The 25,942-nt window shown below is 37.6% G+C and overlaps 2 protein-coding genes across 2 annotated transcripts; both read right to left on the minus strand.

The window, feature by feature from the left end:
* Positions 1–8,849: 8,849 nt before the first annotated feature.
* Positions 8,850–16,974, minus strand: LOC142337138 (calreticulin-like). The gene is made up of 5 exons (XM_075386241.1): positions 16,832–16,974; positions 16,259–16,363; positions 14,796–15,027; positions 10,855–11,288; positions 8,850–9,544 (listed from the first exon to the last, which is right to left on the minus strand). The coding sequence occupies exons 1-5, from the start codon at positions 16,908–16,910 to the stop codon at positions 9,177–9,179; spliced, it is 1,218 nt and encodes a 405-aa protein (XP_075242356.1). The 5' UTR covers positions 16,911–16,974; the 3' UTR covers positions 8,850–9,176.
* An 8,061-nt stretch (positions 16,975–25,035) lies between these two features.
* Positions 25,036–25,515, minus strand: LOC142336661 (uncharacterized). The gene has a single exon (XM_075385571.1). It carries the CDS (start codon positions 25,513–25,515, stop codon positions 25,036–25,038), a length of 480 nt encoding a protein of 159 aa, XP_075241686.1.
* Between the last annotated feature and the right edge of the window lie 427 nt (positions 25,516–25,942).

Below are 25,942 nucleotides of genomic sequence, written 5' to 3' on the forward strand. Positions count from 1 at the left end.
GGAAAAATAAAAATAACCTTAAATAAAACAAAGTAGCCATAATCGTCCGTAAAATTTTTTCGTCCGTAAAAAAAGAGTAGAAAAGAATAAAGAGGATTCCTTAAGTCAAGAAATGGAAGTGGAGTCACATTCATCCCGCAAGAATTCCCTTCGAATACTCTCAACAGATAATCGTCTATACGCACAAGCTTTTTCCATGTAGTCGAAAAAAGCAAATCACAAACTTTTTACACTTCATTTTTCAACGCTAAAATTAGTAAGTTAGAAACAAATGAATCATTTCCAAAACACGGCGATTTTTTCCCAATTCGTCTTTTCCTTAAATTCTTCTAGATTCATTTAACTATTAAAAAGTTTTTAACTTCGCCCAAATTGCTTTTTAAAAAGTCACTTAAACAGCTCATAATTTCTGATTAATTTATATGCCAGCCGTTCAAAGCTGAGAATTAATGGATGAATATAGCAAATATCGACCAAATCAGCTTCTTTCCACAAAACAGTGCCTCGGAAACAGATAATCAACTTTTGTTTAAGTGACCATAACACTTTCTAAAGTTAAGTAGATATGATATAAATTTATTCTTTTTGGCATGAAAAAACAACTGAAAAAGTCATCAGTTTCCGTAGCCTGTTTAAAATGTGTAGTTCGGGGATAATTTTTGAAAAATTATTTGCATGTAATTTGCTAATACAATGACCTACTTTTTCTTAAATCAAAATTTATATATGAGTGAATTTTAGTAAAACAGCATTGTTATAAAAAATAACCAAAAAACTGTTTGGCGGGAAAATTTAGCAGAAGTTTGTAACACTCAATTTTTCTTCCACTTCTATTGCACTGGTTTATGGCGACATCAAAAATCGTTTGGGCGAAATAAATTTAGTTTAAATTTTTAGAATTGTCATTTTTGGGATGTCAAATTGTTCATATTAGCTGCCAGATGCCGGATTTGTTTAAAATACATTTGTTAGTGTCTTTTTACTTCAACATCACTAAACTATGGCCTGATCATAAAACATGGTCTTCGTGGTAAGTATTCCAATTTCTACAAAATTTATTTTTGCAACTTCGTTGATATGAAGTAATATTAAGGAATTAAAAATTTTGGTAGCTGAATTATTCGAAGTTATTGTTTATCTTATTAATTGTTACATTGTTTCAATAAACAAATCTTATTAGTCTTTGAGGGTGCCAACCGTAAGTTTTCAAAATTATGGAAATGAAAAGCAAAAAAACAACACATTTCTTTAGAGAAAAGTTGCAGAACCATGACAGAGCTTTTTTTATTATCATCTACTCCACTACCCTATGAGTATTTTATTACACGACCACAAAATTGGTCCCCTAGTTCTAAAAATGAGCAAACAAGAAAAAACTGTTACGCCATCAAATCCTCAATTGAGGTTTCGCTCAACTCGATTTTGCTTTGCTTAAAGAGAGAGAGAGAGAGAGAGAGAGAGAGAGAGAGAGAGCGAGAGCGAGAGCGAGAGCGAGAGCGAGAGCGAGAGCGAGAGAGAGAGAGAGAGAGAGAGAGAGAGAGAGAGAGAGAGAGAGAGAAGAGAAAGAGAAGTGAAGAGAAAAGAAGATATGGGAAGATAGGCATAATATTTTGAGATTTGCGAGACTGCTCAAAATAGAGGCGTATAACAAGATGGTGATTAAGTGAATAAATGAGCCTCGGAATTCATTCTCTTTTTACCTAAAAAGCGTCCAAAGTTTATTGTAATGTTAATGACCGTAAAAGTTTCCTTGCTCTCACCATCGGGGTTACCCACCGTTTTTGATGCACATTAGGCTGCATTGGAGTCGGTTTTTGACCAGTATCTGTTCCAGAACATAATGAGAATCTTCGTGAACTCTTTCAGCTTCTCGAAGGTCATCAATATTGACAGTTCTCACTGCTATTGCATGCCGAAACCCAGATTGTGTAAGAACCCGTCTCGACGCGAAGTTAATAAAAATAAAAGTGGTAAAACCTTGATAAGCAACAATTAAATGCTTCGGATCCATAAAAGTTCGAACTTTAGAACAACGATGCAACCACTAATATATAGAAAAAAATCTGAAGCAGCCAACTTTTTATCTCAATACCGTACTGATATAACATTTGAAGCCATATATACGCGAATAATTTGAATTTACAAATTTCCACAACAGCCACAAGTTTTCAAATTGATCTAAATTTTATTAAAATAAACCACTAGTTACCAAAAATACAAAGCAAAGTTACATGAACGTGGACAACTAACTTTTTTTGGGGGTGCAAATCGAGTGACATAAGTGTTGGGGGGGGGGGTTGCGGATAACGGAAAAGAAAAGTTTTTGAGGAATGTTTTCAGTTCACTGAGAGACGCAGTGAACTTGGGACTATTCTTGACGAAGTCAGCAATAATTTGACCAGCACTAATCATGTTGAGTAGCCAGTTTTGATCAGACCAGCTAGCGTTGAACACAGAAAGTACAAACGGCTGCTAAAAACAAATTGGAACGTTCAGGGTTGTCAGAAATCACCTTCAAATTGGCTTTTAGTTGGTATTATTTCTGAACTGCTTTAATGCTATATAACACGGATTTTCCCTACATCCATACGAGCTAGGTACAATCTCGGTTGCCTCGTATGGTAATAAATGCTGTAATGGAAGTCCTTTTTGAAAAGCTCGGCCCATATCTGAGTATTAATTATAAAGTGGATTTTGCTTCTTGATCCGAGTAGATTTACTCGTCTTTTGAAAGCCATTTTGAACATAACAACGGACTATCGTGGTTGATGAGCGATTCAAGCGCATAACAATGTGGGAAATGTCACCCAGGTATTTTAAGACCTCCTATATTATAAGGCATCTTTACATAGTTATGGTCTTTTATCTTAAAATGCCAAACAAGTCATTATCAGAGAAACCAAAATCATTAATTTCTTTCACGCCAGGACTTGAAACAAAAGTTTTTGTGGCTGGGTAAAATGGGAAGAGTGAACCGGTCGGTGTACTCTGACCAGGAACCCAATCAAAGTCTTATAATACAATACTCCGTGCTGGGCATAATGGTGTCAGTTGCTTGATAAGAGAACAAGCAACCAACTAAATGGACTTAAACTTATTAAGCGTCAGTCTAGATATCAACGAGAACCCTGTGGTTCTCAGAACAATGCATTACAACAATAACACGGCAGCCAGATTCTCTTTTTAACATATCGAAAGTTCAATATAATAAACATGAAAAATAACCGGATAGATACAAAATTGGCAAGTGAAATTGTGAATAAGCATAAATATTGACCACAAAAACAACAAAAGAAACGGCAAAAACAACAAAAAAATGCAGGATTTAAAAATAAACTTTTATTCATATCAGACATTAAATGGGTCAGGTGATGGTTACACTAGGGAGAAAGACAAATCACAATCAGAAAAGATCTTGTTCACAGTTTCTTGAAAGTAGAGCTACAAAAAAACAGCAATCAGTGACCACTATACTGTTCAAGCCGATTTGAAATATATCTACTGTTCAAAAAGAATAATTTCTAAATTGCAAAATACACAACCAGAATCTGGAGAACAGACAAATTTTTATTTTTGATGGACTTAACAATTTTGTACCTGAGAAATTGAAGCATGCCAAATATATCCAACAATTACCAATCTTGTCAACAAGTTTTCCTGAAGTGCTTACAGAGAGCTATTGAAAACTTTGATGAAACAACAATTTAAAAACAGGAACTATTAGTCTAATACTAGCATTAGGTATAGTTCTGGAAAATATAATACTCAGGGGGTTGACATGTGTTCTTAAAAAAATTGACAGACTCACTGAGTGTCAATTTGGTTTTCAGCAAGGAGAGCAAACTCTTTTTTGGAAAGTATCAAAAATGATTTGGGATGCAAAATCAAAGAGACAATGGCAGTTTTCATAGATCTGAAGAAAGCATTTGACACCGTACAGCACAGCATATTACTAAAGAAGAAACAAATTTGAAATTTGTAGGAATAAGGGCTCACAAGAAAGGGCTTTTGAAATCATTTTTGACTGAGAAGTCTACTAAGAATTCTGCGTTTGTACCACTACAACATTGTACGCCTACAACACCGATCTAAAAGCAAGTAGATTCAATTGACTCAATCATAAAGTAAATTGCTGACAATGAACTTAACTTAAACTGCAATGTAAACAACATTCTTTAAAAATGAACTATAATGGACAAATCTCTAATAATCAATTGTCAACTAAGGCAGTTTTATAACGCAAAGAGAAAAAGTAAAATGTGTTGATGTTCAAATAGATGAAAAACTGATTATTAATTATCATGTAAAAGTACTATGCAAGGAAATTTAAACGTGTTGCGGACTGTTCTGTGGACTCATATCTATATTTACCAGTTGTAAACTATGACGTGTTAGTGTTTCAGTACGAGCAACAAAATAAGCACAAACTTTTAGAATAAAAAGAAAATATCTAGGATAATCTTCAGTATAAATAGTCAGCCTCAGTAGTGCTAAGTAACACAAGGTATGCTTTTTAAAGTCATTACATATTTTTGAGCTTTTCAAAAAACTAGTTAAAAAACATTAAAAAACGCGCTTAAAAACTAAGAAAAAAATGCAAAAATTATGATGGCCTAATAACGAAAAAATAAATTGAAACTCTTGAGGCAAAAAGAACAAAATCGCGAGAAGCTAAGAGTAAACAACACGGTGAGTTGTCTAAACCCTTAAAGAATTAGTGTTGGTATTCGAAATCAACTAAACTTTAATATTCGAAGCTGTTTTTTAAAAAAATGCAAAAGCTTAAGCAAAGCAGGATGAAAGTTGTTCGGAAAAATGTTTGAGCCTGTACAATCCTAGTCGAATGACGCCACGTAGCAAAAATAAGGTTTATGGGAGAGCTAGAAAGTGAGATTATAAGAAAACAAAGGTACCCCAACCCCCTTCAAAATTTTTTCATAAATCCGAAGCCTCGACTAGGGTTCTCAATTGTCAGTGATGGCTTTAGTAAAGAAACTATCAACACATATAGTAAAAGTACAAATTGAGTGCAATAACTGCTGCCCCCGAAAAGACAATCAATCAGCGTTTGCTCAACTTTTTAATAGTTTTTCAAAACTGCACATAATCAGTAAAAAGATTCTCATAATCAGATAGTATTTTTAATTATAAAACTGAAATTTCGTGTTTCAATAGCAGTTTTAAATTACTTCTTCTTTTTCAGCAAAGCATCTTGATTCTAGTTAGAGAGGAACCTTAATTTAATTTTCGAAACAAAAATTACTTACTCTTTTTAAAAAACATCTTAACTGAAGAATGCCATTAAAATTTAAAAAAAACTTCAAAAATTAATTACTCGAGAAACCTCATAGGTTTCTCAACTTGAGCACTAAAGTATGCAGAGGAAAATCAACTGAGACATAAACAAATCAATTATAACAAGTTATAAATAGGTAATATAATGAATCGCAAACTCAATCTTGGAAAAGATGCGGCCCAAAATGTTCACAATTAGTGCCTACTTCAGTTGCATATGCTAAAAAGGTTTCAGTACAATATAATTGAGTAAATAGGACTGAAAGGTAAAATCAATGAAAGGTTAAGTAGGCTCACACAGCGTACGTAAGGAATTTAGGAACTGTCCCATGCTCGTGAATAGGACTTTAGAAAATCAATATGAATTTCTTTTGATATCTTCCAGCTTATTCAGAGCTAGTATGCAATTATATATTCTGCTGAAGACATCTGCTTTTTAATTGAATTCCATTATATAATTATCCCCCCCCCACCCCAGCATTTTCTGCAATAAAAAGGATATCTGATCTTGAATTATCAAAATATAAAAATCATAAAACGAAAACCCTATTCTCAGATGTGTTGCAGATCGAACCGAAATTCAACTTTTTTGCGCATGAAAGTGACGTTGAAAATATTGTTGTTCATTTGCGATAGTAACGTAAAATTACGGAAAAAATAATGCCATCAGGCAAAAACTGAAAAATTTCTCAGTAAGTTGTGAAAATAGACATTTTGAGGGGGAAAGGTGCCACAATAATCATCAATTATAATTATATGCAGCAAGTTAACTTTTTATTCAGATAAATCAACCAAAAAATAAAAATAATAAATAATCCCACATTGCTCATTTCGAAACACTCCGAAATGAGTATGCCATTTGAGTCTTAACAATAAACTTAAATTATATATGAAACGCTTTCTTAGTCATGAAACAAACATTTTTCTGACAACATTTTCTTTTTGTCAAAATTATTTTCTAAGATGAGTTTTTCATACATTTTAAAATACTGTTTGAAAATTTTTCGTGGGAAAAGGGTGATCCTGAGTAATTCAAAATTTAAATGCAAATTGCTTCCGCCAGTCGAAATAATTTGTCAAAAAAAACGCAATTTTAAATGCCAGAAAACGCGATTTATATTTCGCTCCATTAAATCGTTCTTCATAAGAAAAATTTTCATCGAAACAGAAGAAATTGCTGCATCCAAAGCAGTAATTATAACTTGCATAGGTTTGCAGAATTTTCTCAAGAAGTTAGCTCTTTGTCCTATGTTGATACTAGTCGCCTAATTTTTATGTCATTTGTATAGAATGAAAATATCTAATCTAACCAACTAATTTTTTAAATTATCTTCAAGCACTGTCTTAAATTTTTTCATCGGCTAGTTGTTTCAACTGTTTACCAACTGAACCATTAGCATTTGAAAACACAAATTTAAATTAATTTTACTTTGAAAGACCAGTAACTTAGCGTTTGATCCTCTAATAGATAGAATATGCAATCAGATCTGTCAAGCTCTTCGTCACATTTTTGTGGTTTTCGAAGAAAAGAAAAGCAAAAATGTTGAAACAATGAAAAAAAATTGAAATAAAATATTTCTTTGTTTTTGTCTCATTTTTCTTATTTTTCTTTAGATCATAGCTGCTTTTTAACGTTTTTTTTCCACAGTTCACAGTTCTAAACATCATAGAGAGAAATAGAGAGAGAGACAACAGAAATGATTGATTTTATTTGTCTTAACTCTTAGTTCCTTTTCTATCAAATAGGTTTTTCGATCGAAGACAAAACCAGCCACAATGAGTAATAAAAAGAAGATTAAGATCTACTTTCTGTTAGCCTCAGTTGTTTATCCTGACTTTTGGCATCTGCTCCTAAGTGGAAAAAAATTGAGAGTGTGCAAAAAACGTTATCCGTGAACATCTAATTAAGTAACCCGAGCAAAAAAATATTCGATTATGCTTTTTTCGTCTGGTCTATGATGTACATATTGTTTTTTCTGTTAATCATTTTTATGACATCTGTATCCTAATCTTTTTTCTAATTACTTGCAACGCTTTGAATTTAGAGAATTAATTTAGGCCTGTATTCTAAGTAAAGTTAAGATTTTAAAAAATAATGCCCCATGAACGATTTTTTTGGCAGTTTTTTTGCGTAGTTGTCTGCCATAGAACAAAAAAATTGGAAGTTTCACAAATTAACATTTTAAGACCAAAACGATTTACTAACAGTGTGTTTAAGTAGTATTTTATTGAGATACAGTAACATATACACCACGAGAGGTTGTTTTGAATGAACGCAGGTTTCTCTTCAAAGATAAGGTCTACTTTGTTTATTTCTATTTTTTGTTATTTATTTTGTTTTTTTTTTAATTATTGATACAAATTTTGATTTCTGAACCATTAGGGTCATTTTTAACGTTTTTGAGACTCTCGGAACAAGGTTTTTTGCTTACAAAGTCTCTCTTTCAATCATAAGTTTTCTGAGATATACATCTCCGTTCTCAATATTATAGATTCATCTCATTTTTGAGGGCTCATTTTTTCGTTTTTTGCAATTAAACAATGCCTGTTAGAGTTGTCAGATGCTTAATTTTCAAGATAATTCTTTGTTTAAGCGTGAAATGCGTTTATCAAAAAATGTTAGTAGATTTTTGCATTACTGTAGGCTCGATATCTATGTTTCTTCTCCTTAAGATTAATATTCACTCATGTCCCAGTTTGGTTTACTCATGTCGTATATTAAATTTTAAAACTCGTTTTTTTCTGCAGAATTATGTAACACTGATTACGTTGTTCCAAATTACAAAATTGCAGAACGGTACTGATTTTAAAGCGCTTTGTGCCGTAACTTATGGGTTATTTTGGTGCTGTTTCCTCTGGGTTTAATCACAAACAAGCCTCTCTTTCTTTAATTTTGCATCACAATAGAGTATTTAAATATTGTTGATTGTGTAGGAAAATGAAATGGACTGTTGAATTTTGATTCATTAAACTGTTGATCTGCTGTTTTAATAATAAATAGTCATGGTAACCAAGTTAGTTGTTAATTCAATTTCCATTGTCGATTTGAATGCTTCAAATAATTTTATGGAACATTTATAGTTCAAAAAATTTATTGATAAAAAAATCTTCTTAGATTGTTAGCTATGTTGGAACAGTCAGTGCCACGCACAGACTATTGCGAGCCCTTTCATTATAATTAAATATCAGAACGATTTCAACTGCATCTATTTCAAAACTTAAAGCTGAAAATATTATTATTAATTAACCAAAGCAATACAATCTTGTCAACATAATTAAGGACATCTAAATGACACGATGCTAAGACAATAGATCGAAAGACAACAGATCGAAAGCAAAAATTGGGACAATAGATCGAAAATTAAATAATTTAAGTTGCGAATTGGCCAATCAGATTTAAGCGCTCATTTATTATACAGCATATAACATGTTCTATTGTGATATTTTGTTCGGTTGTGATAGATTCATATCAAGTCCCACGGGCCGCTAAGGCATGGCCATAATGTGGTTATTATATTGCAGCTCGCAAATAATGCTTAATTTCAACCAATACGAGAGAATAATTTTTGATCTATTGTCCCAATCTTTCTGTTTTCGATCTGTTGTCCTTTCGATCTATTGTCCGGTCACCAAATGACACAAGATAACACTAGAACAAATCAGGCCTTACGGCTTTAAAAAGGGCGAAACCAAACCGAACCATATAGGAAAATGTTCAATTTATTTTGAAATCATCACTTTTAGCTTGCTACTGCCTTCAATAACATTGTTTTCCGTCGATCAATGCCCATCACTGACCTTCAACACCTTATCCATTGGTTCAAAAATTGGACGAATTTAATAAAAAAAACAAATGGCCGATTGAAATTTCGAATTCCACTTTACAATTCGTCTTTGGTGGATTCCTCATTCTGCTCTTCCACCACCACTTCCTCCTCCTCTTCTGCGTTCTCCGACTTTTCCGCCTCCTCCACTTCTTTCTGTTTGGCCAACTCTTCCTCCTGTTTCTGCTTCTCTTCCGCGTCAATTTCTTCCTTCATCTTGGCCTCTCCTTCCTTGCTCGCTTGCCAAGTGTCTTCAGCAAACTTTTTGGCCTCCTCAAAATCGTCTCCGATGAAGAAGTTGTCGAAAATGGTACCAGATTTTACTTGCCAGATATCAATTCCAACAGCTCCTATGTCCTTGTAAAGGTACAGTTTGTCGTCCGGTATGTAGTCTGGGTTCTCAATCATGGGGTGCACCCATTTGCCTAGAAAAAAATTTGGGTATTGCAGCCGCAATTTCACAAAATTTGCTCCGTGAATCCGCTGACAAAAATTTTGAATCATATAATCACGTGTTCAGTTTGCTCAAATTTGTTATAGTTCGTATATATTCATAGTTGGCTATGATGAAATTAGTCTTGCAAATTGTTCATTGAAACATTTTTTTTGGAAAAGAAATTGGTGAAAACTATTGAGCTTTCCTTGTTAGTAACGTTCTAATTCACACAATAATTAAGTTATCGTCCTGTCGATATATGGAGTTTTTGGTTTAAAAAAATGTCCAAACCTGGATTACGCGTTTTCGAATTCATTGTAGGTTCATAGGAATATTGAGGTGTTTTAAAAATATATTGCCGCAAAGTTACAAACTGTAGCCGAGTCCGATCGAGAAGCTCATTGTGTGAACAAAATTGCCCATAGAGCCTTTTTAGGACTTCCTTTTTTCTATTTTTTTAAAACTCGCATAGTAAATTGAGAATCCCTGTTGAGAGTTTACTAACAGGTTAGCATGAAACTTGGCCGGTTACATGACCCTACTCAATGCCAAAATGCTTAATGTGACAATATAGCCAATGCCATTATACCCAATTTATTCCCTTTGACCTTTTCGATCCATATTCCGATTTGAAAATAAGCACTCGATATTACAAGCATGTATTCTCATAATTAAGCACTTTCTGATAATTTCAATGAGATGACCATGTTTCATTTCAAATCCTACGAGCCGCTAAGGCATGACCATGGTTCATGAGGCATGGTCAAGTGCATCAGCGAACTATTATGCTAAGTTAATCGCTCTGGTATTTTCAATATTAAGATAAAATTTTGGGTGTAAATTGGGTGCCACGTTGGATATATTGTCATTGCGCATTTTTTGCTGGCATCATTTTGGTCCTATTTAGACAATGTGGTGTTATTTACAAAATCAAAGTTCAAATCAAACTTTGAACAGTTAAGACAATGTCCCATGTATTTATCTTCATTCATGCGTTTCTATTAGCCATGTCATCTTTTTTGCCAGAGACTAATCATTGATCAATTGTCGTCACTTTCTTGATCCTGAAGTTTTCGTCTCTTTGTCAATAATTCTGATCTCTTGGTTAATAATGAGTCTTGGTTTTTCGTTCTCAATGCCATTTGTGAACTAAACGATCTATGTATTAAAGTGGTAATAGAAAAGGGGTATATAATAAAAAATATAATAAAAAGGGGTATATAATATATAATAAAAATGTAATAAAAAAGGGTATATTAAAAAACTTAAAGTTAAAGGAATGTTAAGACAAACTTATACCTTGATAGTCGGGGTTTTCGATTTTCTTGGGGGTCCATTTGCCCTTATATTTAGGGTTGTCGATCATCGGGGGTTCCCACTCTCCGTCAATGTCTTCATCCCAATCCTCTGGTTGCTTCGCATCGGGGTCCAGAATGTACTGTGGACTGTCCCAATCTTCAGGTTTTGTGTCTTCTGGATCGTCGATCATTTCCCTGTCATCCCAATCTTCTGGCTGGGTCTCGGCTGGATCTTTTATCTTCTTGGGTGGCAGAAAGGCCCAATCGTCTTCTAATTTCCCGCTTTCCTTCTTTTCTAAGTCAAGGTAGACTTCGTAAGTGTTGTCTGATTTGACAACGAGCGAATAAACGTGCGATAATTCGTCCTCTGGGATGTTGAGGCGTTTTTTGATGAGATGATTTTTGCCTTTGTAGTTAAAGATGACGTGTACCTTCCTAAAATGAACACTGCATTACGAACTTTTGACGCGACTACAGTTAATTTTAAACCAAATTGGGTCCTGGCGGACTTGACCATCACTCCAAATTACTTTACATATGTAATAATATATAATCTTGTATATTATTAAATTGTAATAATTGACTGAAGTGAACTAAGAAAAATGCACATATCTTATAAAAATGATTGCTCCAATGTGTAAAGATTCTCTACCCGGGGTAAATTTCAAGCCTCTTTAGAGGTCCATTTGGTCCAAAAAGGTCTGAGTAATATGTAGATATCGAGAAAATAAAAGGTGACAAAAAGTTTTCTTTCACTTTTTATTGGGAGCGAAATATCCCTAACACAATAACTCGCTGATAGATGGTAGCAACTGTCAAGCAATGCCTACGTGTTCTCGTAGCCACTTCGGTGGAACCTATATTACTTCCATGAATCGACCTGCAATAAATCAGTCCTCAAAATTTTCAATTATTTACAACAGTAGAGCATGTAAACATCAGCAGTAAAAGCAATATAAAGAGTAACTTAATTGAATTATATTTTATATAAAAACCAATGACATATATCATTGGTTTTTATATAAAATCCGGGGTCGACAAAATGCCTAAACCTTATGTAAGAAATGCACCAATTTTTTCAAAAATTTCAGCACAAAAACCTTACATAAAATGCACTGAAATGTTCTGAAATGCGCTTAAATCTTGCAAGAAAAGCGCTAAAAGCCAAGTTTTCAAATAGCGCTGACTAAGACTCGAATCCTGCTCTCTGGTCACGTAGCCACCACTCAATCCACTGCGCCATTGATTCCTCAATTTGTTCCCATATAATTTGATTTTATATTAATAAACAGTTTAGGAAGAAATGCGCTGAAAACTCAGCGCATTTCTGGCATATTTTCATCGCTTTTCAGCGCTTTTCAGAGCATTTTTTGGAAAAAGTTAATCTTTAATATGAAAGCAAATTAAATGGTTCGAAATTAAGGAATCGGTGTAGAAAAAATTCAAATTTACTAAATAAATTTAAGATATTTGCTGAAATTTAAATACATTTCTTGCAAAGTTTTAGCTATTTCAGCGTAATATTAATATGTGCGATTTTTGCGGTAAAATATATGAAAAAATCAGTGCATTTCAGCTCATTTCAGCGCATTCAACTCATTTCTTACATAATATTTGCACATTCAGCGCATTTCTTACAAAATAATGCAATGAAACGGCGCTGACATCTCGACTCGGTAAATAATTCAACTCAGTTACTCTTTTATTGCTTTTACTGTTGATGTTTACATACTTTACTCTTGTAAATACTTGAAAATTTTGTTTAAATGTGTAAAAAGTGATTTTGTGTGTAAAAATTGTGTAAAAAGTTTGAAAATGAATTTTGTGTAATTGAAAAATTGTGAACGCTAACCCTTGAACTGAACTGAAAAATACTCCGATTAAGGAATCACAACAAAGTATGTCAGCTCAAGCGATTCTTATGTTAACTAGGAGATATTAATAATAGCTTCTAGTTAGTAATAAGTGCTGCTATTATAAAAACTAGACAAACTTTTAACTTGCAAATAGAGTATGCGTTACAACAACGCCATCCTGATACAATCTCTCCATCTTATAGATTACTCTAACAATATCTTCTATTTTATGTCACTTCGTGTATCCCATGGTTTTGGCCCTGTGGCAAGATATTCACTGAAAAATATCGATAGAGCATCTAGCTTGGCTGTTTTGATCATATGTTAAATTTAAATCTAATATGATTTCAATCTTGAAATGTTGCCGCAGTAAGCATTAGCAACAATATATCAATATTAATTATGATAATATTGTTCAGGGAAAGACCTATAACCGGATCGCCAAATCAACGTTAGAGTTTTTCGAAATTATCCCTGTTAAATAGATATCATTTAGATATCAACTATATTAGTTTCAGTTTTGAAGCCCTAGTTTGGTTTTTGGCACAGAAACAGCAAAACTTATTAAACATAAATAAATTTTCCTCAAATATGCGTGGTTCTTTTCCGTTCCACATTTTTCATCCCGATATATTTAAGCCTCATATCTCATAACACCATCTGCTTTCACCCCTCCATCGTTCCACCCTGAAAACTAGCAGTCGGCATTACAAGCATGTTTTCTCACAGGATCTTTTCTCCCCCCCCCCCTCCCAGTCCTACATAACCAGTCTGTTTGCACCCCCCCCCCCAAATATTTACTTTTTCGTCCATAGACATCCTCAGTTTAGGCACAATAAATTGCCGGCACTGGTTTAAGATCGGATAGATATTTGTGTTACCAGTTGTCAAAAAAATTAGTGCCATGAAGCCGATCCTATGGAAGATAAGCGCAAAAATAGTTAAAACATGCATTATTAATTGTCTGCTTACATTATAAGCAAACTTGAATTACTGTAAATGTGTTAAATTCAAAAGTTCGGGTAAAAATAGAAAAGATCCTTCTCATAATTAAGAGGATAATTTAGTCCCCTTTTCAGTTATGATAGTTAAATTTCATGCCATTTCGCACAGCCTGCTGAAGCATGGCCATGACCCGCTAGGCATGGTCAATTGATGTTACTACCAATGTCTATAGTAGATAAATGATTGAGGCCTGAAATAATCGGGATGAAATGAAATGATAGGGGTCAAGCAAATGGAGGACACCCATTTTTCATGCGGAGAAATTAATTGTTTTGAGACTAATATTTCCAGGGTTAAATTGAGTTGCAGCCCACACTTTTTTGCAACAGTTGGATTATTTTTAATCTCTATTTTCTGGGAATGACCGTTTTTAACCGTTCTTTTGATATTAAAAAATAATCGTGCTGAAACATTTTTTTTTAGTTAACTGTGTCGTTTCAGTAACTTTTAAGTAAATGATTAACAAATTATGAACAGCCCAACAGAAAAAACTAAAAATTATGAACAGTAAAAACATAACTAATTTTGTCGCCGAATAATCTTTGTTGAAAAAGGTCAGTTTTAAAAAATATTTGCTGCAGACGCTCAAAATACATTTTGTAAATACATCGGTCAATTAACAGAGGAATGACCTGGTTACCTTTTTATTTTTTTAAGAAAAAAGGTAAGTAAGAAAGTAATCGAGCGACCCTTTTTGAAAATCTTATACGGCGTCTGAAAACAGGCTTCTAGCCTAATTGACGTACGTGATGTATGGATTATAACACACTCAACCAAATTTTTTATTTTATTATTGCTATAAAAATTCTCAAAATTAAACTTGCTGCATTTTATGATGAAATTTTATCATATTAAGTCAACTTCAGCAATTAGTATAGCGTTTAGAGCATTTTTATGCTGCACTTTTTGGAAAACTGATAGAAAACGTTCATCTTAACAGTTACCGATCAAAATGGGTCATTTTTAAATACATTTTATCGTGTATTACCGGTCTTCACAAATTCCGAAAACGGTTATATGGCGACAAAGTGTTAAACTGATCTGACTGTTTAAAAGTTTTGAAAATGGTTTTAAAAGAGACCTGTCCGCTCCACAGATATCTGGACCAAACATGATGTAGTACGGCGATTCCCCGTGCAAGTCCTCCTGGTCTACATCAAATGGGTACACTTTCAGGTATCCTCCTCCACAGTCTATCTTCTGCTCGTGTTTGACCTGGAACTGGATGACGAGGTCTTTGTCCTCATTTGTGAATGGCTTCTCAAATTTGGCAGAGATCCCGTAGAATCGTGCATCATGCCCGGTTTGGATTCCTACGCAACACAAGTAATAACTATTGTTAATTCTTTAAATGTTTGGCTTTCTATCATTCCAGGCACTAGATCAATAAATGCAAAAGTTGAATTTATTTGCGTTGTTAGACGTAATTGAAACGTTCCGTTATTTGAGGCATTAGGGTTGGAGGGGGGGGGGGGGGGTGGGTTAAGTAGGTGCAACGACTGTAAAAATGGCCCAATACTGGATTTGAACCAGCGTCTATTACTTTTCAGCCTATTATACTAATTATTACACCAACTGGTCTCAGTCACTTGCACTTGGGTATCTCTTATAACCGTCCTGTTGTTTTTAAACCTTTCGTCATGGCTTAATTTGTCTAGTAACGTGTATGCTGAACATTTAGAGCTTCTTGCCAATCAATTCCAAGATTCTTATCCACAATTTACATTAGGTTATCAACTTTTTGACATTATATATCCATTTTCATATCCACTCAACAAAAATAAATAAATTCCAATAAGTAACTGCTTATGAAAACTAATTGGATGTTAAAACGATGATTAGCAATTATACAAAGTCATCAATGGAGTCGAACAAACCACAAAACCATTTATGGTTCTTTCAACTCCCACAGAAAATCAAATCAAATGCCCACAGAAACCCCCCCCCCCCCCCTGCGTGACCCCGTCTTATTCTATTAGGAAATAAACACTACGAAATAAAAGCGCATGCTAGCATGGAAATTCGGTTGTAATAATTTGTTGGGTTGTGAGAGTTTTATAGCAATTCCTAAACGCCGTTAACGCACTGTTATGATCAAATGCGCGAAGTGCGCAGCTCTTCAACAGTCAAGTGGGGGTTTACGTCTCGCCGGAACTTTTCCTTGGGGTTCTTTTCCTATCTAAAATTGCTCGGTTTTTCCCCAAAACGCAGCAATAAGAGCAATTTAATCTCGCGAAATCTAATTACTGCGATACTATAGAACAAAGTTGCGAACTATTGTGAACTAGTTATGTTAGAGTATACACTCTAGTAAGTATGCTGTGATCACAAGATGGAGCTTGAAATGATAGCTCAATATAAGAGAGCATAAAAAGACTCTCGCAGTGTGGACCAGTTGGCTCAGTGGAGAAAACAGGGTTGCAATCAATTAGGAGATTGTGGTGTTGCAACCCACAAAGGTCCCAAACTTTACTCTCACTATAATGGTGTTGACATAGAATCAACATACCGAGCAAAGAGTTGCTCTAAAAAGTTATTACTTACCCATATCTTTCTCAGCATCCCCGTACCATTTCCCAGCTGTGTACTTCCATGGACCCATTTCCGAAGTGTGTTTGGACTCAACCCATCTGTTCATGTACGAGCCATCTAAAACAGACATGGCACTGATTGTCTTTCAAAATAGCTGCTACATAACAACACACTATTTGTAAATGCAGAGGCGTCTGCCGTAAAGTAGCCAGGGAATTTGGTTTTTGAATAAAAAAAAGACTCGGTTTTTCCTTCTCACAAATATAATGATTGCATTTATCAAAATCCAGCTTTGGCGTTAATTTTTCAAACGAAAAAAACGATCTATTGATGAAAATTCATCTTGTTGGATTCTGCGGTCATCTCCTAAGATCTCAGAAAAAAAAATTTTTTTAAAAGTTTTAATTTTTCAAAAATGTTTATTCCCAAATTTCAAAAAATGAAGGACTTTTACAGAGAGAGAAGTATTAAATAGGAAATCTCGTTTCTTCGTCACGACTTTATTAAACCATTCCTTCCATGGAATAGCTCCATTTATAAAGTAAGATATCTATTCACATGTCACAAAAACTACACGCTGCTTACCAGAAAACTCTTCCTTGAAGTAGACTTCACCAAAGGCGATGCCAATAAAGGCAATCAAAATAACTGACAAACACTTCATCTGATATAAATTAGGCCAAAGCGAAGTTTAAAATTTTTCTACTGTTCTTCAGATTGTTTTTCAATAAAGTGATCGTTGGGTGTCAGTCATATCGGTTATCAAGTCTCCCCACGCGTTCGATTCCCACAACACCAGTTGGTGCGATCTTATTGGCTGACTCGAACCAACTGCTAAATAAAGGCTATAGACAGGCATTTTTTATTTAGACAAATAATGTAACTTGCTTATAATTAAAAATAAATTATTATTAGAGATGTAGGCGTTGCAAATAATTATTGAAAAGCTGACTAAAGAGCAACAAAACCATCCGAAAGAAGCAGCTGTCGGCAATAGCTGATATAACATTGTCATTGACTCATATATGTCTCTACCGCCAGATAACGTTGTTGATCAGTACATAAATTATCGCATTATATGTGTTGGGTTATGGACTTTCGCAAGCGGAATAAAAAGCGTTTTTAACTAAGTAAAAGAATTAATTTCTCAAAAAATGAGAGAATAACAAAATGATATTTTACAGAAGAATTTAGAGATTTACAGGAGAGAACTGATTATTAGATCAAGATGGTGATTTGAATTTGGGGATGAAAAAGGACTCAAAAATCAGCTGTATATATACCCATTATCAGTGTGAAAAAGTCAAGATACAAAACTAATCTTAGCACCGTGATTTATAGTGGGGGTCGCAAGGGTTACCCAATAGGGTTTGCTTCTGCAAATCAGTCGCAAAGGGAACCATAAATGGAATGCATTTGCACTTTTCTAAGAATTCATTCACACTTCCGGAGATATCATCATCATTTAATACATGCTGGGAAGATTTTACATCACTTAATCTAACTCTAATAATAGTTATCTAGATTCACCAATTTGAACCGAATATTGATTCTCAGCACCATTTCTTGACGATTCATTTATATAATTTCTTTGATCGAAGTCATATTGCTTGTCTTTCTAATCTGGTAAGTCAAACTTTCTTTCTAATTCTCACTAAGTTTAAGACTATAGTTTGATCGATATTCTAACACCCCCACTCAGACTTGAGCTGATTGCGTAGAGTCTGCTCCCATCAAAACTGCTCTGAATGTTTCCACTTTCGAAACGGGTAAGGACTTTGTGAAGATGTCCGCTGCCATTTTGTCTGTAGGGACGTAATGAATTGAAATAGTCCCATCCTAAGTCTTGTCCCGGATGAAGTGAACCTTTGTTTCGATGTGCTTGCTCCTTTTGTGCATGACTGGGTTTTGGCAAAGTCTGATACAATTTTGGTTGTCTTCTCCAATTGCTATTGGACGTTTCTGTTGGATGCCAAAATCCTCTAGAAGTTGTTTCAGGTAGAGTGCTTCCTGAACTGCTGCTGCCATGCCCTGATATTCTGCTTCTGATGAAGAAAGAGCAACTGTGGCCTGCTTCTTGACACCCCAGCTGAGTGCTGCTCCACGTCCATTGAGCTTGAAGTAATAGCCCGTTGTTGATTTTCTGTCGTTCACGTCTCCAGACCAGTCTGCATCACTTTCCCCCACTAAATCATAACTAGCCTCTTTTGTGTAAGTAAGTTTTAAACCTTTTGAACCTTGAAGATATCGCAGAAGTCGTTTTCCGCACATCCAGTGTTGATTGGTAGGTGCATTCATGTGTCTGGACAGAATGTTGACTGTGAACATGATGTCTGGCCTCGTCTGTTTGGCCAGATACAGAAGTGATCCAACCAAGCTTCTGTAGATCCTCTGGTCCACTTCTTCGTCTCCGTTCTGTGCTGTCTGAAGTTTCAAATTCAAATCAGCTGGAGTTCTTGAGGGTTTGCATTGATCCATTTGAAACCGCTCAAGCATTGTTTCTATGTAGTGTTCTTGGTCGACTGTGACTTTGCCCTCTTCTCGTCTGATTCTTAGACCCAGAAACCAGTGTAGTCTCCCTCTGTCTTCCATGTGAAAGGTTGCTTCTAGTGCCTTCTTGACATCAGAGATCACTGTCATACTTCTTGATGCTACTATAATGTCGTCAACCCAGACCAAGATGAAGGTGTGATCCTCTGCCTCTGATCTTGCGAACAAGCAGTGATCGTTTCTGCTTCTGGTGAACCCCTGTCTCAGTAGGAAGTTTGCCAGCTCTTTGTACCAGTAGTTAGCAGCTTGTTTCAAACCATAAATTGATTTATTTTGTCGACATACTAACTTCTCCCCATCTGATCAGCGTTTAACAAACTCCTGTGGCTGTTCCAGATACACTTCTTCCTCGATTGGTGAGTGCAGGAAAGCAGTCTTGACATCAAATTGGTGCATCACATGGCCCTGCTTCGCTGATAGCTGAAGTAGAATCCTGAATGTCTCTGGCTTACAGGTAGGCGCAAAAGTCTCAAAGTAGTCCAGTCCTTCCACTTGTTTGAAGCTTTTCGCCACATAGCGCGCTTTGTATTTGTCCACTTGACCACTGGGTCCCAATTTCACTTTGTAGACCCATTTGCCCGGTATGACGTCCCTGTCTGTGGGTGCCTTCATTGCCCGGTGCCACTGGTCCCAATCGTCACCTTGCCTGGCTTCGTAGACTGTTTTGGGTTCCACATAGTCGCCCTCAGTCACAGCAAGATGGGTCCTGACTTCTCCAAAAAATTGCGGAACATTCCTTGCTCGTGTCCCTCGTCTGGGCTCTGCTGTCCGCGTGTTCCAGTGCATCTTCATTGAAGCCAACTGTCTCTAACTGTGGTCCCTCGTCTGGGCTCTGCTCTGTCCGCGTGTTCCAGTGCATCTTCATTGAAGCCAACTGTCTCTAACTGTGAGAAGTCTTCTGTGTCACTGTCTTCCAGTGACTCTGAGTCTCTGTAACTCCCTCTTGTTGCAGTAGATCCTTCATCTAGTGCTGTTTCTCCAACATCTGAGGCCTCTGGTCTCAGTGTTGTTTCTTGAGTATTCACGCTCCCTGCGTCATGCCACTCCTCCTTTATTGCAGTAGATGTGTCCTGTCGTTCTCTGTTGTCATCATCTTGATGACCATCATCTGGGTGCCAGATTCCCAGTTCCGACCCATCATCTAGTAGGTCAGCCGTTTCTTTGTTGTCAGGGATTGAGCCCACTTCAGACTCCTTGATGATCACATCTCGAACTGCCATCACCTTGCGTGTGTTGGGTTTGTACACCAGGTATCCGTTTTCTCCTTCAGTGTAACCCACAAACTTTCCTTCCAGTGCCTTGGGTTCAAGTTTGCTGACTTCTCTGTCCCTCTTCCTCATGAAGACTGTGCAACCAAAAATAGATAATTTACTAATTGAAAGCTTAGGTTTTATACCTCTCATCAGCTCTGCTGGGCATTTTTCTTCTCCTCGTCTCACAACCAAGTTTCTGATCCTTGCTGCGTGAAGAATTGCTGCTCCTCACATCATCTTGAGAAGTCCTGAGTCAAGGAGCAAACATCTTGCCATCTCCAGCAGTTTCCTGTTGCACCTTTCAGCTAACCCATTCTGTTCTGGGGTCTCTGGTATGGTCTTTTCCTGTAGAATGCCTGCATCTAAGCAGTACATCTTGAACTGCTCTGAGAGAAACTCCTTCGCATTGTCTTGCCTCAGCTTCTTTGGCGTCCCCACACTGAGAACAAATTTCTTCAGGCTGGCCAGTGCTTCACTCTTTGCCTTAAGCAAGTCCACAAACACAAACTTCGTGTACTGGTCTGCAAACACTATGCAGAACCGGAACCCTGACAGTGACTCTACTCTGAAAGGTCCCATCACGTCTGTGAACACCCTCTCCAGCTTCTCTTCTGCTTGGGTCTCTGCCACTCTTGGTACCGGAGTCTTTGTGATCTTGGCCAATGCGCACACATTGCATACTGTGCCACTTCCTTGCACTGTCAAGTTTCATGCTGTTGGAGCTCATCTTGAATTCTAGAACGCTGCAGGGTAAGTAAAACAAATTATTTTCTTGTGTTAGTTTTACCCGAGTTCCCTTCTGGAGTTTCATGCAGCTGTTTCCTCTCTCGAAAGTGAAGCTATGTCCCCACTCCGTGCATCTTGAGACTGATAGGAGGTTTGAAGAATAGTCCGGCACACACCGAACATTTTTGAGTCCGCATTGGAATTCCCCTTTGTTTGAGGGTATGCTGATCCTCACACAGCCTCTGCCCACCACTCTGGAAGCCTCTCCGTTGGGATTTCTGACCACTGATTGAATGGGCACAAAGTCCAGGAACGCATCGATGTTCGTCACTATGTGATCTGTACAACCACTGTCCACTAGCATGCCTGCTGCCTTCCACTGGGTAAGAGCTGCCCAGCATTCCTCGTCTGGTGTAGCCAATGTTGGACCCATTGCCACTGACTCATGTTTGCCTCCATCTCTTTGTCTCCTGCATGCCCTATCTAGGTGAACCTTCTCACCACACTTGCTTTATTGTGCTGTCTCTTTCTTCCTGCAGTCTTTGGCAAAGTGTCCAGGGATCCCACACACAAAGCAGTTTCCTTTCATGGGTCCCTTCTTGAAGTCACGCTTCACTGCCAGTGCCACTGAACCACTTTGTTCCTTGTGTCTCTGCACCGTGCTCTCATGAAAGTTCTGCAGCCTTTTCCTCAACTCTGTGAAGTTTGTTGCCGGGTTGAAGCTTTCCTGTATAAAAAAACTTTCATACCTCATTGGCAGACCATTGAGGACCAAGGCGTTGAAGAGGGTCTCTGAGACTGCTTCCCCTGCTTCTTGTAGCCTTGTGAGCAACTCCTGTCCTCTGATGAAGAAGCTGTCCAAATCCTCAGAATCCTCGAGCTGCAGTCGAGCAAGCTGTGCCACTAAAGTCACCACTGTCGGCGTCTCCACAATCTGAAATCTCTCTTGCAAAAGCTTCCAAGCCTTTGCTCCATCTCCAATGCCGTCATCTCCCACACAGTCATGTCTCATCAGCATGAGGGTTGTTGCATCTAGAGTCAGTGCCAAATGGCACCACACATTGTTCCGTTTCTCCTTGATGTCTGCAACTTCCTTCTCATATGCATGCTTCAGCACCTTGTGGTTCTTCTTCTCATCATTGGTTGCCCCATTGGCCAGTGGCGCAGGCTCATTGGGTTGCTCCTCTTTCCCCAGTAGTGATTTGTAGAGTCCCTTCGTCTGCATCATCGCCACAAATCTTGTGCTCCAGATTGGAAAGTCCTGTGCCTTTCCTGTGTAGGTCAGCAGCTTCACTGTCTGTTGATCCATTGAAGTTTGAGCAGGCAAAACAGTTGTGAACAGAAAAGGTACTAAGCAGAAAAGGATTATGACTGTCAACAACAAATTAGTTTTGTTTTGGAAATTATTTTTATGACTTAGAAAATTGCTGGGCCCATAACCTGTTGGGTTATGGACTTTCGCAAGCGGAATAAAAAGCGTTTTTAACTAAGTAAAAGAATTAATTTCTCAAAAAATGAGAAAATAACAAAATGATATTTTACAGAAGAATTTAGAGATTTACAGGAGAGAACTGATTATTAGATCAAGATGGTGATTTGAATTTGGGGATGAAAAAGGACTCAAAAATCAGCTGTATATATACCCATTATCAGTGTGAAAAAGTCAAGATACAAAACAAATCTTAGCACCGTGATTTATAGTGGGGGTCGCAAGGGTTACCCAATATGGTTTGCTTCTGCAAATCAGTCGCAAAGGGAACCATAAATGGAATGCATTTGCACTTTTCTAAGAATTCATTCACACTTCCGGAGATATCATCATCATTTAATACATGGTGGGAAGATTTTACATCACTTAATCTAACTCTAATAATAGTTATCTAGATTCACCAATTTGAACCGAATATTGATTCTCAGCACCATTTCTTGACGATTCATTTATATAATTTCTTTGATCGAAGTCATTTTGCTTGTCTTTCTAATCTGGTAAGTCAAACGTTCCTTCTAATTCTCACTAAGTTTTAGACTATAGTTTGATCGATATTCTAACAATATGAGACCTATTCATTCATTATTCGGTTAGAGGGAACTAAGTCCAAGACTGTAAAAAATAAATAGCAATAGTGCAGCTGCAGTAATTTGAGAGAACCATGATTGAGAACGGACTAGAGTATTAAATTGATTTCATTGAAATAAAAGAAGGAATCGCAGTTTTCCATAAATCAATCTGGCCTCCAAATAAGTAAAAAAAATGCGCGGAAGTAGTCATTTCAATACCAAAAAGAACGACTAATTTTACAAACTGCATTCAAAACCATCTAAACTTAAGATATCTGCTCTAATCAGTCTTCTACTGGATGATAGAGATCTTTCAAAAGTTTGGACTCAATAACTGGGCAATCGCTGAAAAAATCCCGCGCATAGTCTGTGCTGATTACTTTTGATTTTGCAGTTGTACTGGCGCTATCTTTCAAGTGTCCACGCCTGATGAATTCATTGACCAATACGCTATACTAATTGTACAGACCTTAGATTAATGATTTTGCCTTTGACTTTGATAGCTTTCACCCTTCTCAGAGGGTACGCTCTCCTCCTGTCCTCTGCATCCCCTTTGGACGGCGTTGAGCACTTTTGTTGCGAGATAATTGATGCTGCTGCAACGTATTCGGCGATGTCGAGCCAAGTTTGTTGCTGATATCGGGTTTTGGCATCCTGGGCATGGTACGTTTTTTGGTCTGTAGACTCTGGCTGGTTCCTGTGGGCAGGTCTGATTCGAGCTACACATCTCCCTGTGGCGGGCGAAATTCGTCGCCGTCACGACTTTTTGGCAAGTTTGGCATTTTTTCGAGGTCCCCATCATTTTCTCCCCCGTGCATATTCTTTCATGGTTCTTTCTCGTGGCTTCCGATTTAAAGGGAATGTTGCACCCCGTACATTTGAACAACGCCTCACTCTTTCCATGCATTCTCTTGATGTGGATGCCCAGTCCTCCGGCATTTCCACATTCCTTTTGGCAGTGAGGGCATGCGAGGGGTCTCTTTTGTAGTTCGACAATCCTATTCGTTGGCTTCCGATTATTCCATCTTTTTAGTGGCCTCGATTCTTCTCCCAACTGTCGAGGTGCTCCATCCGTCTGGCTATTATGTCCCGCCGTCTTTCTGTTTTCTGTTAGGCGGTCCAGTACCGTCGGGTTTATTCCTGCTTCCCTCAACAAACGGCGCCAGTACTGCGGTGTGTTCCTCGTCTTCTTCCTGTTCCTGGGGTTGGTTTCTAATGCCGGCAGCCAACCCAGGATCGCTTTCTTCGTGGGTCTGTCAATAGCCATTCGCATTACATGTCCGAAGCGCTGGAGGCTCATTTGTTTCACTTTCCAATGTATGGACTTTACTCCGAGCAAACGCCTTACATCCTGCATGTTCTTCTTAACTCGTTACATCGTTTTCAGTGGGGGCTCCTTCTTGTGACTCCATATAAATTGATATTTCCTGTCAATCCACTGTTGAAGCTTCTTTATTCCTCCCTTCTGCAGGATCTCGTGGCAACGTCGAAGGGAAGCCCGCTTTCTACACAGGTTTGGACTACCAGGGCGTGTTGTCGTTTGGTCATCTTACTGTTCACTAATTGAGGTCTCACCCTCGCCCATAGTTTTTCAGCTATTTTGATACTGTTCTGAATATCGACTTTGGGATCTAGCCAGCATCCAAGCATTCTCACGTTGGCTGAGTTATCATCTCCGAAGTTCACAACTTCTTCTTTTGCCAGATTAATTTTCTCTTCGAAGGCCTCCATATTTCGCTTGATGCATGTGATGCGTTGTTCAATCTCATCAGCCCTGCCAAGAATGGTTGTATCGTCTGCAAAACGAAACATGGAGAATGTTTCCAATTTCGCTTCCGAGTTGTACTTTCCAAACTGATTCTGGCTCGGTATCTTGTTCCCCTCTAGCCAGTGCCACTCTATGCCCACCTTTTTTTCCTGATGCTTACCCAAGCTCTCTTCTTTTCTCTTCTGCGAGTCCGATAACCATTTGGTGAAAGATATTGAAGAGAACGGGCGAGGTAGGGCACCCTTCTCTAAGCCCTCTCTCTGGGGTCCAACTTCCGCTATCGCCATGTTTGCTCTTTATACAGTATTCTGTTGTTTCGTGGAGGTCTCTAGTACAATTCAGGAAGTTCTCCTTTAATCCATGCTTTTCCAAAAACTCCCAGAGGGCCGGCTTGGACACCCGCGGGTAGGCTTTTTCTAGATCGAGTAGGCGTCTTACCGGATCATCGTATTCCACGTTGCCCCCGGTTTCTGCTCTCCTTTTTTTACGATCTGCATGTCTTCCTGTATTCGGGTTATCACTTGCGTGGCGTCAGCTGTCGATCTGTTTGGTCGGAACCCGTTTTGATTCTGGTGCAGTACTTGGAGTTTTTCAGTCCAATTGCGGAGACGTTTCCCGAGGATTCTTGCTAATATTCTACTCAGCATAGAAAGCAGACACACCCCTCGGTAATTTCCACATTCCTTTCTGTCCCCCTTTTTGAACAGTGCGACTATTTGTCCGATCATCACTGACTGTTCCCAGCGGATCGCTCTTGTTGTGAACATCTCTTGTACTAGTTGGGTCACATTCAATTTGATTTCAGCTGTGGTCTCGCGGATGTAGCGGATCCGAACCTTATCTGCTCCGGAAGAGGTGTCCTTGCCTTCATCTATAGCTTCCAGCACTTCGGAGGTTGTCGGTTCCTGGTTCATTTCCTCTGCTGCAGTGCGAAAGCGTTCTTCTTGCCTCCTGTCCGGTGTAAGATCTATCGCTTGCATCAGTTCTCCTGGGTCGATTTCGTACCTTCGTGCTGAAATTCTGGAAAGTGTTCTCGGAAATTTTCGGAGGTTATCGTCGTTCCTTCCAGAGGTTTGCTGCTGCGTGTTTCTAGCTGTCGGAGTAGGCTGTACATAGCTCCGAAGTTACCTGCTCTGGCCGCCGCATCGCATTCCTCTAATTTATTCTCGCACCATTTTCTTTCCAAGTGATTCAGCTTCTTCTTCAGGGTCTTTCTTGCGTTGGTTAATTTCCTCTTGAAGATGCGATGGGTGGTGTTGTTCGTGGACTCGTTTCTTGCTGGGACCCTCTTATCGATATTTTCTCTTAGCACCGCCGGCTCTTTCTCTGCGCCGATTATCC

Source organism: Convolutriloba macropyga, chromosome 3 (assembly GCF_964194025.1).
Source record: "Convolutriloba macropyga chromosome 3, txConMacr16.3, whole genome shotgun sequence".
Lineage (NCBI taxonomy): Eukaryota > Metazoa > Xenacoelomorpha > Acoela > Convolutidae > Convolutriloba > Convolutriloba macropyga.